Source organism: Petromyzon marinus, chromosome 74 (genome assembly GCF_048934315.1).
Source record: "Petromyzon marinus isolate PM22_M1 ecotype Great Lakes invasive population chromosome 74, UKy_Petmar_22M1.pri1.0, whole genome shotgun sequence".
In the NCBI taxonomy this organism is placed as follows: domain Eukaryota; kingdom Metazoa; phylum Chordata; class Hyperoartia; order Petromyzontiformes; family Petromyzontidae; genus Petromyzon; species Petromyzon marinus.
The window spans coordinates 13,177,038-13,192,992 of record NC_133740.1 but is presented as its reverse complement, the minus strand read 5'-3'; the positions used below and the strand labels follow the sequence as shown (position 1 = coordinate 13,192,992).

At 54.1% G+C, this 15,955-nt stretch overlaps 1 protein-coding gene across 4 annotated transcripts in view; it reads right to left on the bottom strand.

The window, feature by feature from the left end:
- Positions 1–3,513: 3,513 nt before the first annotated feature.
- Positions 3,514–15,955, bottom strand: part of LOC116958262 (uncharacterized) — a 44,340-nt gene continuing 31,898 nt past the window's right edge. For all 4 annotated transcript variants that reach the window (XM_076056162.1, XM_076056160.1, XM_032980791.2 and 1 more), the window contains 8 exons: positions 14,330–14,470; positions 13,147–13,284; positions 11,013–11,106; positions 9,826–9,885; positions 7,624–8,538; positions 6,800–7,267; positions 5,040–5,123; positions 3,514–4,900 (listed from right to left, as the gene is read on the bottom strand). In XM_076056162.1, the coding sequence (XP_075912277.1) occupies positions 4,692–4,900; positions 5,040–5,123; positions 6,800–7,267; positions 7,624–8,538; positions 9,826–9,885; positions 11,013–11,106; positions 13,147–13,284; positions 14,330–14,470 (2,109 nt within the window). In that variant the 3' untranslated portion in view covers positions 3,514–4,691. The remainder of the gene's footprint in view (positions 4,901–5,039; positions 5,124–6,799; positions 7,268–7,623; positions 8,539–9,825; positions 9,886–11,012; positions 11,107–13,146; positions 13,285–14,329; positions 14,471–15,955) is intronic.

The following is a 15,955-nucleotide window of genomic DNA, read 5'->3' as shown; positions in this document are numbered from 1 at the left end:
GTCTCTCTGCGAGTGTATCGCTATGCTTTTCCACGTGTGTCTCTGTGTGTGTGTCTGTCGTTGTGTCTCTCTCGCCTCTCCGTGTGCGTCTCAATGTCTCTCTTACGCGTGTGTCTATCTCTCTCGGGCTGTTTGTATGTGTCCGTGTGTGTCTCTCTCTCTGTCTCTACGCGTCTCTCTATCTGTCTCTCAGGCTGTGTCTGTGCGTGTCTCTCTACGCGTATGTCTCTATCCCTCTCCCACCGTTGTGTCCCGTGTCTTTTTTCTACGTCCGCCTACGGCTGTGTCTAAGAAAGACCACCCCCCACCCCCTGCTCCGTCGAACAAAGATAAAGACGCAGACGAAGCTGCCCCGTTGTGGGCCGCCCCTCAACAACGGCTCGCTGGGGCGAGTGCCGCGAGCGACCGAGTGTTGGTCTCTACATGCTCACAGGCATGTCGGAGGAGCTGCACTGTACTCTGTACACAACGCGTGAGCCACTCGCTGGCGAAAGGGAGCGAATCGACTGACGACGCCGAGGGGGTGGTGGTGACGCCCCAGCTGACATGTTGGCAAGGGACGAGATACTCCGGCTGACATGTTGGTAAGGGACGAGATGCCCCTGGCCGACATGTTGGCAAGGGACGAGACGTGCCGGCCGACATGTTGGTAAGGGACGAGACGCCCCGGTTGACATGTTTGACATGTTGATAAGGGACGAGACGCCCCGGTTGACATGTTGGTAAGGGACGAGGCGCCCCCCCAGAAGACAGGTTGGCAAAGGGCGAGACACCCCGGCTGACATGTTGGCAAGGGACGTGACGCCCCAGCCGACATGTTGGCAAGGGAAGTGATGCCCCAGCCGACATGTTGACAAGGGACGTGACGCCCCATCCGACATGTTGGCAAGGGACGTGACGCCCCAGCCGACATGTTGGCAAGGGACGTGACGCCCCAGCCGACATGTTGGCAAGGGACGTGACACCCCGGCCGGTATGGTCGGTAAGTCTGTTATTCTATTAGCAACATTCTCCACATATGACGCTTAACGATTACTTTATATTCATAGTTACGCAGGTTCCTTGGTACTGGGCCGAGGTGGCTCGGAGGTCAGTCACAGCTGCTCGACTGCGGTTGAACCACGTGCTCAAGCGGAGCCGACGAGCCAATGCAAATTTACAAACCGGTCCAGAATTTGCCCGATGACGACACCGAATGTCGAAGCCAGTCCAAGGTTTGCTATTTAAAATATATATACAACTAAATTGCAGACAAGCTGCATTCCTGAAATAAACAGAACCTCCAGGGTAAACAGCCTGATCTAGGTGTGGGAGACGACTCCGACTGGTTTACGAGCAAAGCAAAAGAGCGTTAGTCCCACAGTATGTGGGGAGAGCCGCGCTGCAACAGGATAAAATGTCTCTCTTTATTAATTTGGATAAAATTCCAGCTTTGATGACTACAAATATTTGCTTTATGCTTTACGTAAAGTCTCCTTATTTTATTCTCATTCTACGTGACTTTACCGAAAGAACCAAAGAAGAGGATAAAATAATTCCGCGACAGAGTGAGTGATACATCACACTCTTTGGTTATTTCGGTAAAGTCACGTAGGAAGAAAAATAATAGATCACGCAGCTTCGATCGCAACACAAGCGACCGTCATCAGACAACTACGGCAAGAAAAAAAAACTGCTGAAGTAGGCCTACGATCGGAAACGTCGGGATCTATTATTTTTCTACCTAGGTGACTTTACCGAAATAACCAAAGAGTGTGGATTCCTTGCAGTCTCGAAAGCTTCAAATCAACAATGATACGTTATGTTAATGCGGTAGGAAGCCAATCGGCGTCAATGGGGGCGGCCTTATTTCTATCCACAAATCGTCTCCTTCGATCCGGAAATCACGTGGCAGGAATCACCATGCTGGATCCGTGCTCGATCTGGGTCGATTTACGTTCGATCGAGCATTGCATCCTTCGATTCCCGTTCCACTGTTCTTTGTACGGGCAAAAGCCACGCTCCATTACTCCATATTGGCACTGGGCCCAAAGCGTGAACAGAATTTATCGTTCATTCTGTCGCGGATTCATTTCATCGTGTTACAGCACAGCAGCAAATTGCCCAGCCCCGTCCGCCCAGGAACAGAAAGCCTCGACCTCGCGGTTTTACGTCTCACCGGTTGAGCGATGTTTTCCCGAATGAACAGCAAAATGTAACGGGTGATGATGGAACGAGAAACATTGCCCGGGCAAACGTAGTTTTCTTTTGCTCCGATGTCGTCAACTTCGAGGGGTTTTATTTCCACGGACAAACCGCACGACGTCGAAACTCGACGACAAAAAAAATTATTATTTCTTTACAAAATAAAACGCGACACAAAAACAAACCAAAGCGGAGTCGTGGGTGGTGGTGGTGGGGCGAGTTTCTTGCAGGGCTGCGAGAGCCTTCACCCACCTTTTGTTTCCGACACCCACAACTCACGACGTGCCAAGTTGCAACCCTGGAATTGCAAAGGGCCAATCAGCGACGGGGGGGGGGGGGGGACGACAACGTCGCATCAAGTTAACGTATTGGTCGGTGCACCGGCGGTGTGCGCTACGTAAATTAAATAGAACTTGTTTTCCCGCTACCCTTATTTATTTCCCCCCACCGGAAGATTCGCAACCCCGGCTCTGGAAAATCTTGAGGGTGGTGGTGGTGGTGCGTCAAAATCGGTTCTCGTGATGTGGAAGTGGTCGGAAGAAGGAACGTTTTATACGAGCGGCTGGCTGAACACGAATCTTTACAGTCTGTTGCCGTATTGCAGCACCCAGCCCTGATGGCGATTGGCTGGCTCCGTGTTCCAAAGGCGGCAAGGTTTGACTCCTCGTGCCCTAGATTTAGGCCGCACAGTTCCTCCCTCCTCGATTCGTTTTTCGTTATCGTTTCTCGGCGGACGTCGGCACCAGCAGATCACGACTCACGGCGGCGGCGGTGTCACCACCACCGCCACCGTGAGTCGTGATCTGCTGGTGTCACCGCCACCACCGTCGCCAAGTTCCAATGGGAAAGCGGCCGCCGCTGGTTCTAAGCGCGGCTTGCGATGGAGAGTCCTGCAGCTCCACTCGAGGGGCAACGGCGACACCGTCAGGACTGTCCTACCAGGACCACGCTCCGTTGTTATGCTGCTGCCACCGGTGTGGTACCGCCAATACTTACCCATCAACCCCTTATCAGTGGCTTATTACAGACCAATTCAGACCTTATTGGTCACCCCGTGCCCTTATAAATCTCAAAGTTCATCCTACAAAGTCCCATCACAAGGGAGAAACACAAACAAATGGACAAACATATCATTAGCAAAACATTGTTTTGCTAATGATTTTTTTGTCCGTATTTAAACGGCTGTTTGCCATATGGACCTGAAACACTCAATTTCCCTGCACAAGAATTCGGGTAAAACCATGCCAATAACGTCCAAATGACCATACTTTACGAGGCAGTTTCCTATTCGCGTGGCTGCCGATATTGAACCGAGCCAACACAACCGAGTATGATGTTTTTTTTAATGAACAAGAAACCTATGCAGTCGGCGAAAATAAAAATTAACAAACTGTCATTATATAAACACAGCCAAACGACACAAAGCCCAACGCTACTTAGCGGCGCTCATGAGTGCCACAGGGTTCCGTGTACGCCCTTTGCCCGCCCATGTATCCGTCTGCCTGTCTGCATGCCTGTGTCTGCCTGCGCGTGATGATAATCTCAACCAGTCCGGGGGCCTCCCCCTAGGTCGACTCAGCCTCAAATGAGTACCTAGTGCGGTGTGTAAACATTGCCAATCGGGCGTGGTGCATGGCCACCCAGCCCCTCGTGCCGGGCCTGTGTAGGTGCTCGCTATTATATTTTCTACCTACGTGACTTTACCGAAAGAACCAAAGAGCATGGATTCCTGCAGTCACGAAAGCTTCAAATCAAGATGTATGTCAGTCTGTAGGTGTACCGTCATACCTCGGTGTATACGACCGCTTTGGAATACGTCGAATTTGGTACACGTCGTGTTTTGACGAGAAGAAAATGTCTTGGGATACGACGTCTTGCTAGAACTCGTATGGGGCAGGATGAGTCGCCGCGAACCCGCGTAGACCCCGTTCACGACCGAGACAAAGCGCCGCTCCTCAGTCTGCCCGTAGAGCTTGTTCAGTGCACAACCCCCTTGCTAGAACTACTCTCTGTGAATTTTCACGTGGTTTTTGTGTCATTTTAATGTACGTATGCATTTTAGTAATAAGTAGTGTCTACTAATTAATGAGGGAAATAAATACTTATTTCCCTCATTAAAATGCAAATCAATTCATAACATTATTGACATGCGTTTTTCTGGATTTTTGTTGTTGTTATTCTGTCTCTCACTCTTCAAATAAACCTACCATTAAAGTTATAGACTGATCATTTCTTTGTCAGTGGGCAAACGTACAAAATCAGCAGGGGATCAAAGACGATTTTCCCTCACTGTATATCACACAATGGATATAGCCATCCTGCCTATCTGTATGTCTAACCCGGGTTAAACCAAACGGCGGGGTGTGAACACTTAAGCCTTGGAACTTTCGCTTCAAACGCAAGGGGGGCAGACGGCGGCAGGGGGCAGGGAGCAGGCGGCAGGGAACAGGGGGCAGGGGGCACGGGGCAGGGGGCACGGGGCAGGGGGCAGGGGGCAGGGGGCAGGGCTAGCGGTACTGCTGGTAGGTCTGCAGCAGCGAGGGGTCGGCGCGTCCGTAGCCTGCCACGGGCTGCGAGGAGATGTAGACGGTGGGCGTGGTCAAGTAGGCCTGCGCCGCGCTGGGGGCCGCCGTGTACGTCACCGGGGCCGCCCCGGCCGCCGCGTACGTCACCGGGGCCGCCCCGGCCGCCGCGAACGTTGACTGGGCGCCGTAGCCTGCCGGTGTGACGGGGGTCATCGAGGCGGTTAGCAACGACGACGACCGAGCACGGCGAACGAAAGCGAGCCAACGGTACGGTGGAGCGGCGTGGGGGGCGGCAGGGGAGACGACGGCTCCGAGGGAGAGGGCTCTCACCTGTGGCGTATCCCGTGGCCGTGGGGATGGGGGTTGCGAACCCCGCGGTGGCCCCGTACGCGTAGGACGTTCCGTAGCCACTCGCTGCGAGGGAACGGGGGAAAAACAACGTTCAGTTTCGCTGTCGGAAGTTCCTGCGCCTCAGCCGTGGCGCACACAAGCAGGTGACGGCGACGACGGCGACGACGAGGATGATCGTGATGACGGACGAGCTGGCGACGTCAATTGAAAAAAGGTATCGCAGTCCAAAGGAAAACAAAAAAAAATGACAATTGACTTTTGCGGGTTGCTTAATTTTGGAAAAGAACTTTCACAAGTGACACCAAAACACGTCTACCCCCCCCCCCTCCCCCATTTAAGGAACGAATCTGGATGTCCGCCTGATGATGCCCGTTGTAATTACTGGCGAAACGTCGTACACTCAGATTGTAAATGTTGTGAATTTGCTCTCCAACACTAGTACACTATACACTGCACTATACACTAGTGTCGTACTAGTGACGAATTGGCATGTTCTGTTTACGTGACAACCCTTAGTAGTCGGCTGTGTAGGGTGGTGGCGGGTTCAACGACACATTTATATTTTTACGAGATCCAACCCAAAAAAAAAATCTGTATTATGGATCACTGCCCCCCCAACTCCACCCCACGCCCCCACACTAATGCCCCTTTTGCGGGCTGGCACCTGCGTTCCCACGTAGGGACGGTTACCACTGTGGGTGTCCCCCACCCCCCCCACCCCCTCATCTAAGACAGCAGCAGCAGAACATCGGCATGGAAGAGACGGCATCGATCGCGAGGCGCTTCGATCTGCCCGGGCATTTCAAGCGACGGCACCGTACACGCAAATCCTCATCCTTAGAACCTCGTCATTTTTAACAGTCGCAGAAACGAGCCTACGCGCTGGAAACTCCACGTTCCCGTGACAGGAGCAGTGAGCGAGTCTTTCCACAGACCGCCGTTAATACGGGCAGACCCTCGCTTAGTGCTCCTCAAGATGCCCTCGCTCCCGGAGAGGCGAGCAGCGCTAATCGAATCGCCGCTAGAAGGGGGTCGTTTGTAACCGCTGCGCGTGTACGGGGGATGCGTTCCCGGCACCGCTATTTATTTATTTCGTACTCGCAACGTACGAGGGCTTCGTTGGGGTGTCGGTGCTCGGTAACGTTTCCGTCCCTTCTCCCTCCTGGCTCCCCCTCCATTGGAATAAACTCCCACAGGGTAACTTCACCCTCCATTGTTCGTTTCTCCCTTAAGACTCATCTTTTTTCCAACAGCGTATCCCCTCCACCACTTCTTCGCAACGTCCTTAAAAACCTTTACCACCCCTCCCCCCTCCCTTTCCCGAACCATCGCCACCTTTCCTTGCCGTCCATTCCCCTCCCCACACACTCAAATCCCATCCCTTTTTCCCCATCAGCCAATGACTAATATACCATTTACAATTCTTGTAAAGCGTGGGGGCAGGTGGAAGATGACAATACAGGTGGGTAAACATTATTTCATGAATACAAAATAATTAATTACAATGTCGGCAAGTGGCACGTGCTGTACTTTTTTACTGTACCCCTTACTGTACCCCTACAAGGCGGCAGTGCTGCGCACGTTCTCTCACTCGTAAGAGTCGGCGTTCCACGGGGTCGCACTAAGCGAGGTCTGCCTGCATCACTATTATTATTACTATCCTCATCTAGCGTGGGGGCAGGTGGCACGGGGGAAAGTCCCAGACACTCAACCGTGGAAGGTGGCGCTCCTCCTCTCACCATCGTAGTCCGTGGCCGCGGCTGGCTGCGCCGCGTAGCCCGTCGCGTACCCGCCGGCGCCGTACACCGACGGGTACTGCGCCACCTGCGCCATCTGCACCGCCTGCGCCGCCGCCGCCAACGGGTACTGCGCCACCTGCTGCTGCTGCTGCTGCTGCTTGACGGCGACCGAGCCGGTGGTCCCGACCGCGTACACCGCCTTGCCGGCCGACGCGGCGCTGTCGTAAGCTTTCTTGTGCTGCGCCGCGGCGGCCGCCGCCGCGGCCGCCGCGGCGGCCGCGGCGGCGGCGCCGACGGTTTGGCCGATGGCGCCGTAGCCGGAGGCGGCGCCAGAGTAGCCGCCCTGCGCCGACGAGTAGTAGCGCAGGGAGTGGTCGGCGGCCGCGGGCTCCGGCTGGGCCGAGCCGTAGACGGACGCCGAGGAGGCGGTGATGCCGCCGACGCCGGCGCTGGAGTAGCTGCCCTGGCCTGCGGACGGGAGTTAGTCCCCTTACCGCGGGGGGCTGGCAAGGGGTTGCGCCAACGCTCGGCCCGCACCGCACGTGCGTGCTCACTCACTGGCTCGCCCGGACCACGTTCGCCAGCAGCTTCACCCGCGTGTAACGCGCACGCGTCACTATGCACACCGACGTAACACACGCACGCACACTCGCACATGCCAACACTGCAACAACAACAACAACAACCGCCATTCGCCACTAAGTGGCGGTGACGTCGGCACGACGCTTGTGCCAGGCTGCGCGCGCACTCCCGAGGCCACGTGAAGTGCCGAAGGCCCGCTGGCAGGAGGTCACGGGGCAGAGCCAGGTGCCGCTCACACTCACCATAGCCGGTGTACGCCGACGCCTGGGTGCTGTACCCACTGCCGGCGCTCGCCCCGTGGCTCTTGTGGCTGGACGGCACCGATGAGCTCTGGTAGCCGGCGCCCTGAGCCCCGTAGCTCCCCGCCGGCGTGTAGCTCGACTGCTGGTAGCCAGCACCGGACGCCTGGTAGCTCGCTCCATGGGTCTGATAGCTCTGGTAGCCGCTACTCTGTTGTTGCGGCTGCTGCTGTTGTGGTTGTTGCTGATGGTGGTGAGGCTGTTGCTGCTGCTGCTGCTGCTGCTGTTGATGATGGTGGTGCTGCTGAGGCTTCTGCTGATGCTGTGGCTGATGATGCTGTTGTTGCTGGTGCTGTTGGTGGTAACTACCACCGCCACCACCACTACTGCCGCCGCCGCCGCCGCCACCACCACCACCACCACCGTAGCCGCCCTGTTTCTGATAGTGGTACGATTTTGCGCCACGTGTCGCCGGTGCAGAAATTGGCTTGGGCGGAGGTCCACCGCCGCTACTAACCACACCAACGCTGCTACTACTACCACCACTCACACCACTACTCCCACCACCACCAGTTCCACCACCACCTCCACGAAAGCCACCGCCTGTTCCTCCACCACCGTACTGCGGCTTGCCAGCACCCCGACCTCCACTAGCAGGCAGGTACTGGTTCTTATTTGCCGCGGATGATGCCGATGGCCCAATGCCGCCGCCGCCGCCGCCACCAGCACTACTACTACCACCACCGCCGCCGCCGCCGCCGCCGCCACTACCGCCACCACCACTGCTGGGGAAGGACGGCCCAGGTGCCGGGACAGCAGGGGCTGCGGCGGCGGCAGCCGTGGCGCTGCCGGCGCCTGCCGGACCACCTTGGTTCTGGGAGCCGGAGCTCAGGAAGCCACCGCTTGAGAAGAAGCCACCTGGGATGTGGAGGAGGGCGGCACGGCGATAAGATAACGCTCACTGATGTGGAGTCTTGAGACTCAAGTGTAGTAATAATGAGAATAACAATTAAAAAGTGCTATCTTATTTTATGGACATAGAACGGTGCGCGCCTTAGCTCAAGGCACGCCGCTCTATGACCAGGATTTAAAGGTTGTCACGAAAGTGGAATTATTTAAATGGCAATGGGGGCAGTGCAAGGGTTGATGAGGGGGTGAGTGACCGTAACAGAGGGTGCGTGGAGAGGGGGGGCACGACAGGGCGGGGGAGGGATGGGCCATGTGGAAGACGCGAGAGGCTTTAAGAGAGGAATGGAAGGAGGTTAACGAGGGGCAGCTGAGTCTATGGGCAGTGTTGAGTCTATGGGTAGTGTTGAGTCTATGGGCAGTGCTGAGTCTATGGGCAGTGCTGAGTCTATGGGCAGTGCTGAGTCTATGGAGCAGTGCTGAGTCTATGGAGCAGTGCTGAGTCTATGGAGCAGTGCTGAGTCTATGGAGCAGTGCTGAGTCTATGGAGCAGTGCTGAGTCTATGGGCAGTGCTGAAGCTATGGGTATTGTTGAGTCTATGGAGCAGTGCTGAGTCTATGGCCAGTGCTGAGTCTGTGGGTAGTGCTGAGTCTGTGGGCAGTGCTGAGTCTATGGGCAGTGCTCAGTCTATGGGCAGTGCCGAGTTTATGGGCAGTGCTGAGTCTGTGGGTAGTGCCGAGTCTATGGGCAGTGCTCAGTCTATAGGCAGTGCTGAGTCTATGGAGCAGTGCTGAGTCTATGGGCAGTGCTGAAGCTATGGGTATTGTTGAGTCTATGGAGCAGTGCTGAGTCTATGGCCAGTGCTGAGTCTATGGAGCAGTGCTGAGTCTATGGCCAGTGCTGAGTCTATGGCCAGTGCTGAGTCTGTGGGTAGTGCTGAGTCTATGGGCAGTGCTCAGTCGATGGGCAGTGCTCAGTCTATAGGCATTGCTGAGTCTATGGAGCAGTGCTGAGTCTATGGGCAATGTTGAGTCTATGGGCAGTGCTGAAGCTATGGGTATTGTTGAGTCTATGGTGAAGTGCTGAGTCTATGGGCAGTGCTGATTAATATACAGGGAGAGCCGAATCCAGCGGACGGGTGATATGGTTAAGGTATGACGTTAGGATTTTTGATAAGCCTTAAAGAATAGAGTGATGTTATGGAATAGGAGTATAGTGTTAGTTTACAGGGGTATATAGTTTGGTAAGGGGGGAGGGGTATAGTGTCAAGTGTTTAAGAGTTATGGTAAGGTACTCACCACCACCACCATGGCCTGGAATGTTCCCATCATTTCCAAAATTGGAGCTGGGGTTGTAGCCTGTAGACACAGCAAAGACAAAGATCCCCCTTGTAGCGGGTACAAACTTTTGGGCCAAGCGCTGTTAGTGAGCTCCTACGAAGGCCCGGCACGGCAGACGAGGGGGGCGGGTGGGCACCACGCCCGGCCGCCTTTGTCTCCCCAGTGGAGAAGTTTACACACCGCACCGGGTACTCATTTGAGGCCGAGTCGACCGACGGGAGGGCCCGGAACCGGTTCAAATAACCGTCACTGGTGCTGCCCGTGAGCGGGGGTTGAACTCAGGTCCCCGGGTTCGCAGTGCACCAACAGCTACACAACTCTCTCTCTCGCTGTCTCGCTGTCTCGGCTCTCCGTCGCGAGGCGACGATGACGCCGCTCCTCTTGTGGACGAGGGGGGGGCGGGGACGGGTCGGCGCTTTCGGCGTTCGTGCCACTCCGCGCGGCTGCGGAGGCCGACGCGAGAGCCGCACCCCCTCCCCACTGGCAGACTCGAGCCCATTTCGAAGGCCATGACGCTTGGTCACATTGCGTGTCATGCAAGTTGCTGAACTTTTTTCGCGCCGCACGTAGTCAACCGTGCTAATCGGAGGTGCTGGGGAAGGACGACAGACTGAACACAAAAAGCCTAGCACGCAGTCGTGGACAATGTTATCCGTAATGGGGATTTTTTGGTTAGCTCGCGCGAGTCCCAATGTGCCGTTAAACCCGCCACCACACCACCTGACACAGCCAATTAGTCAGGTTGTGACACGTAAACAAAACGTGCCAATTCGTTACACTGGTTCGGCACTTGTGTGCGGGAAAGTAAACCCACAAACGACACATTTAAAATGTACGTGATCTAACCCAAAAACCTCGAATCTCACCCCCCCCCCCCACACACACAGCTGCTGTCACCACTGTGAAGGGTGGAGTGGGTGGGTGAAGTGGGTGACAGTGTCTTATCGCAAATGTTGAGAGGAGGCGTGCGAAGCGCTCGCGAGAGACGCGCCGCCGAGACCGTCATCGTCACGTAGCGCGCGCTGAGAGAGCTCCGGAAAGGGGCGTGGCCAACACCCCATGCTGCGGCATCTGCGTGCTTGGCAACGGCCAGTGCCACCCCGTGCACGCCCACACGCCACCCAACCCCGCCCACTCGTTCTCACCGGTTTTATTGCCGCCGTCATATGAACTGTAGCCGAATCCTCTGCCACGGCCTCTGCCGCGACCGAATCCTCTGCCCCGACCTCCAGGAATATTCTGATTGCACAAAGACAAAGATCGGCCCCCCCCCCGCCCGACCCGTGGGGGGGGGGGTGGCACGTGAAGGTGTTACTGTGTGTGCTACAATTGCCGTAATGGTGGCGATGGTATTCGTCATGATAACGATAAATCGCTTTCTGACGACGCCCATGGTGTTTGACGGCAAGGATGTTACCGGTAATATTCATTGATGTGATGATGATGATGACGGTGATTGGTGGTGGTGAATAATTGTGAGGGTGAAAACCAAAATGCCCTGATAATAAAGGAATTGTCATTCTCTAGTAAGACCTAGGCTATAAAGAAGGCTGTCTCTGGTGCAGGCCAATCAGTTTGAAAGACAATTAAGAAATTGTATCAGGGCATTCTTGATTTGAAGCTTTCGTTACTTGCAGGAATCCATACTCTTTGGTGCTTTCGGTAAAGTCGCCACGTAGGCAGAAATAAAATAATAGATCACCACGTTTCGATCGCAACGCTAAGCAAACGTCATCAGGTGAGGCAACCGCAGCAGGAAAAAAACTGTCGTGATCAATTAATTTGTTTTTACCAGAGCATGTTTGTTTGGATGTTCAACACAAGTACTGTGTGTGGTTAATGCAGTACTTGATTCCTTGCGAAAGGTTCCTATTTGGTGTTTAAACATCTTAACACCTCCTGTTTTTATTACGGCCAGAAAGGCTAAAACCAATTACCGCATTTTTCATACTCTGATACTGGCGCAGATGTCCCATGATGAAATCAAACGCAACAAAAAGAAGCACTTCTAAACGAAATGAGTTGTCCATCTGGTCCGGTTGTTCCCGTGATGCTCTCATGACATTTTCCAAATCCGCCTCAAACCATTGAGTGCCCCCCCCCAGAGGCGAGGCCTTCCCGCCGCGCCTCGCTGCACTCCGCTACCATAATCACAAGTCTAATTCCCCGGAGTAAAAGGTCACCGAGAAGCTGCATAGGGGCCAGTTTGTCACAGCCGTCAACCCCCTTGTATCAGTGCGCTACCTTATCACAGACCAATTCTCACACCTTATCGGTCCACCCCGTGCTCTTAGAAATCTCAACGTTCATCCTACAAAGTCCCATCACAACGGAGAAACGCAAACAAATAGACAAAATAATGTTTATATTTTGAGTTAAAGCTTTCGTGACTGCAAGTATTCATCTTCTTTGGTTCTTTCGGTAAAGTAACGTAGAATGAGAATAAAATAATAAATTGATAAAGTAAAATAACACAATAACATAGCCATTTCTGTGACCAGTCACAAGCTAATCACTCAGTTATTTCAATGCTAAATTCTCCTAGTTATTTCAATGCTAAATTCTCCTGTTTGATTTGTACTAGGTGCCTCTGTGAATGTGTATGCTCTGACTTTAACGTAGCTATTTCTGTGACCAGTCACAAGCTAATCACTCAGCTATTTCAATGCTAAATTCTATGCTAATTCCTTTTTTTCTTCTTTGGTTCTTTTGGTAAAGTCACGTAGAATGAGAATAAAATAATAAAAGGCGCTTTGTTTCTTCTCACACAGCTTAAAGGTCGCGATCTGAGCGTGGCTTTTTCGCTCCAGCGCTGTCTTCCAGACAGTCTCGTCCCTTCACCTGATGAAGGCCGCTTGTGTTGTGGCCGAAACGTCGTGAGAATGTTATTGTGTTATTTTATTTTATCAATTTATTATTTTATTCTCATTCTACGTGACTTTACCGAAAGAACCAAAGAAAATGTGTATATTCTTAGCTCTTTCGGTAAAGTCACGTTGAAGGGAAACAATAAAATAATAAAATATATATAAAACGTGACTTTACCGAAAGAGCTAAGAATATGAATTACTGCAGTCACGAAAGCTTTAAATTAAATTAAAAAAAATGTTTGCCCGTATTGAAACGGCTGTACGCCGTGTAGACCTGATAACTCAATTCCCCTGTGCAAGCATACGGAGTAAACCCAATGTGTTTGACAGCTATGGTTTGTGCACCGAGGGTATTCAGCCCCCCCCCCCCAAGCCCCCCACCCGGCGGCTCGTGGCCCCCCTGCCGCACCTGCTTGAACGTCTTGGTGGGGGGGCAGGGCACGTTGGGCCCAGAGAAGAGCTTCTCCAGGGCTGCGAGCGCCGCGTTGGCCTTGGCCACTTTCTTGTTGCTGCCGGTCCCCTTGAACTTCTCGCCGTCCACCTCCACCTGGCACCGCGGAGCGCAGCAACAACAACAACAACCACAACGATCCCGTGAGTTGCAGCGCCAACGACGGCCGGCACGGCGCACGACGGGGAGGTGGGGTGGGGGGTGGGCGGTGTGGCGAGCAATCAGCACCACGGCCATCGCCGTGCCCGGCCGCCTGAGTTCACGCACCGTAACGGGTGCGTATTTAAGGGCGAGTTGTCCTAGGGGCAGGCCCAGGACAGGTTCAGACATTGGTCACTGTTACTGACCAATGTCTGAACCTTTCGGGGTTGCCAGGGTTCGTAGCGCAGCGAGCCAAGTGCCACACGACCGCCCCGCACACAATCGCACGCAGGCGCGTGCACGTATGCATTTCCAGCACGCTCACATTCTGGTTTTAAAGGGAATTAAAAAAAACGACGACGGGCTGGGTTGATAGCTGCGTACGTTTTAGTTTTGTCATTCGATGACGTCTGGGGATGCCGGAAGAGGGAAGCAGATGAGGAAGGAGGAGGCAGGGGGAGGAGGGGGTGGAGGAGGAGGAAAGAGAGGAGGGGCAAGGAGGCTGGAGAATGAGGGAGGGAGGATTGTGGAGGGAGGAGGGGGGAGGTGGAGAAGGGCAGAGGATGAGGAGGGAGGCGAAATTAGGGAAGAGGTGGCAGGAGGGGGGATGAGGAGGGAGGAAAGAGAGGAGGAGGTAGGATTGTGGAGGGTGGAGGGGGGAGGTGGAGAAGGGCAGAGGATGAGGAGGGAGGCGAAATTAGAGAAGAGGAGGCAGGAGGGGGGATGAGGAGGGAGGAAAGAGAGGAGGAGGTAGGATTGTGGAGGGAGGAGGGGGGAGGTGGAGAAGGGCAGAGGATGAGGAGGGAGGCGAAATTAGGGAAGAGGAGGCAGGAGGGGGGATGAGGAGGGAGGAAAGAGAGGACGAGGTAGGATTGTGGAGGGAGGAGGGGGGAGGTGGAGAAGGGCAGAGGATGAGGAGGGAGGCGAAATTAGAGGAGAGGAGGCAGGAGGGGGGATGAGGAGGGAGGAAAGAGAGGAGGAGGCGGTAGCAGCAGCCCACCTGGATGATGAAGCGCTTGTCGTGGCTGCCCCCCTCCTCCGACGTGACCTCGTACTTGAGCCCGCGACGTTTCTCGTTCAACTCCATGATGGGGTTCTTGCCCTGCGCGGTGAGCACCAGGCCGGGCTGCTTCATCACCGCCTGGGATCTCGCACGCGCGCTCCCGTAGGTTAGCATCGTGGCCATCGTCAACAACAACAGCAACAACAAGCGTTATCACCACGGCACTTGTGCCAGGCTAGGTGCATCTTCATTTCCCGCACACGCCCGTCGTTAGCATTATCATAATCGACAACAACCGCCGTTCGCCACTAGATGGCGATGACATTCCCATGGTGCTTGTGCCAGGCTAGGTGCATCATCATCACACACACACACGGCATTAGAATAATCGCCATACACGTCCGGCCGTCTTTGTCTCCCGAGTAACAATATTTACACATCGGATATTACGTTTACACATCATTCTCGGTACCCATTTGTGTCCGAATCAATATATGCGAGTCCCAGGACTGGTTCAGATAATCATCACTGGTGTTGGCCATGAGCCGGTATCGAACTCGGGTCGCCGGGTTCGTAGTGCAGTGCGCTAACCATTACACTACCACTTCGCACACAAGACAAAGATCCCCCGTATAGCGTGAACAGACTGTTGGGGCACGTGCTGTTAGCGAGCAGCTATGAAGGCCGGCTCGCCACGTGACATGGGAAGGGGGCCAGGATCACGCCTGACCGCCTTTGTCTCCCCAGTGGCGATGTTTACACTCCGCACCAGGTACTCATTCGAGGCTTTAAGAGGAATGTAAGGAGGTTAAACAGGAGAATTGCTTAATGTAAAGAGGGGCAGTGCTGAGTCTATGGGCAGTGTTGAGTCTACGGTGCAGTGTTGAGTCTACGAGGCAGTGTTGAGTCTATGGGCAGTGCTGAGTCTGCGAGGCAGTGTTGAATTCAATGGTGCAGTGTTGAGTCTATGGTGCAGTGTTGAGTCTATGGTGCAGTGTTGAATTTTATGGTGCAGTGTTGAGTCTATGGGCAGTGTTGAGTCTATGGTGCAGTGTTGAGTCTATGGGCAGTGTTGCGTCAATGGTGCAGTGCTGAGTCTATGGGCAGTGTTGAATCTATGGTGCAGTGCTGAGTCCATCGGCAGTGTTGCGTCTATGGGCAGTGTTGAGTCCATGGGCAGTGTTGAGTCCATGGGCAGTGTTGAGTCCATGGGCAGTGTTGAGTCTATGGGCAGTGCTGAGTCTGCGAGGCAGTGTTGAGTCTACGGTGCAGTGTTGAATTCAATGGAGCAGTGTTGAGTCTACGGTGCAGTGTTGAGTCTACGGTGCAGTATTGAGTCTACAGGGCAGTGCTGAGTCTACGGTGCAGTGTTGAATTCAATGGTGCAGTGTTGAGTCTATGGTGCAGTGTTGAGTCTATGGGCAGTGTTGAGTCTATGGGCAGTGTTGAGTCTACGGTGCAGTGTTGAGTCTACGGTGCAGTATTGAGTCTACAGGGCAGTGCTGAGTCTACGGTGCAGTGTTGAATTCAATGGTGCAGTGTTGAGTCTATGGTGCAGTGTTGAGTCTAAGGGCAGTGTTGAGTCTAAGGGCAGTGTTGAGTCTAAGGGCAGTGTTGAGTCTA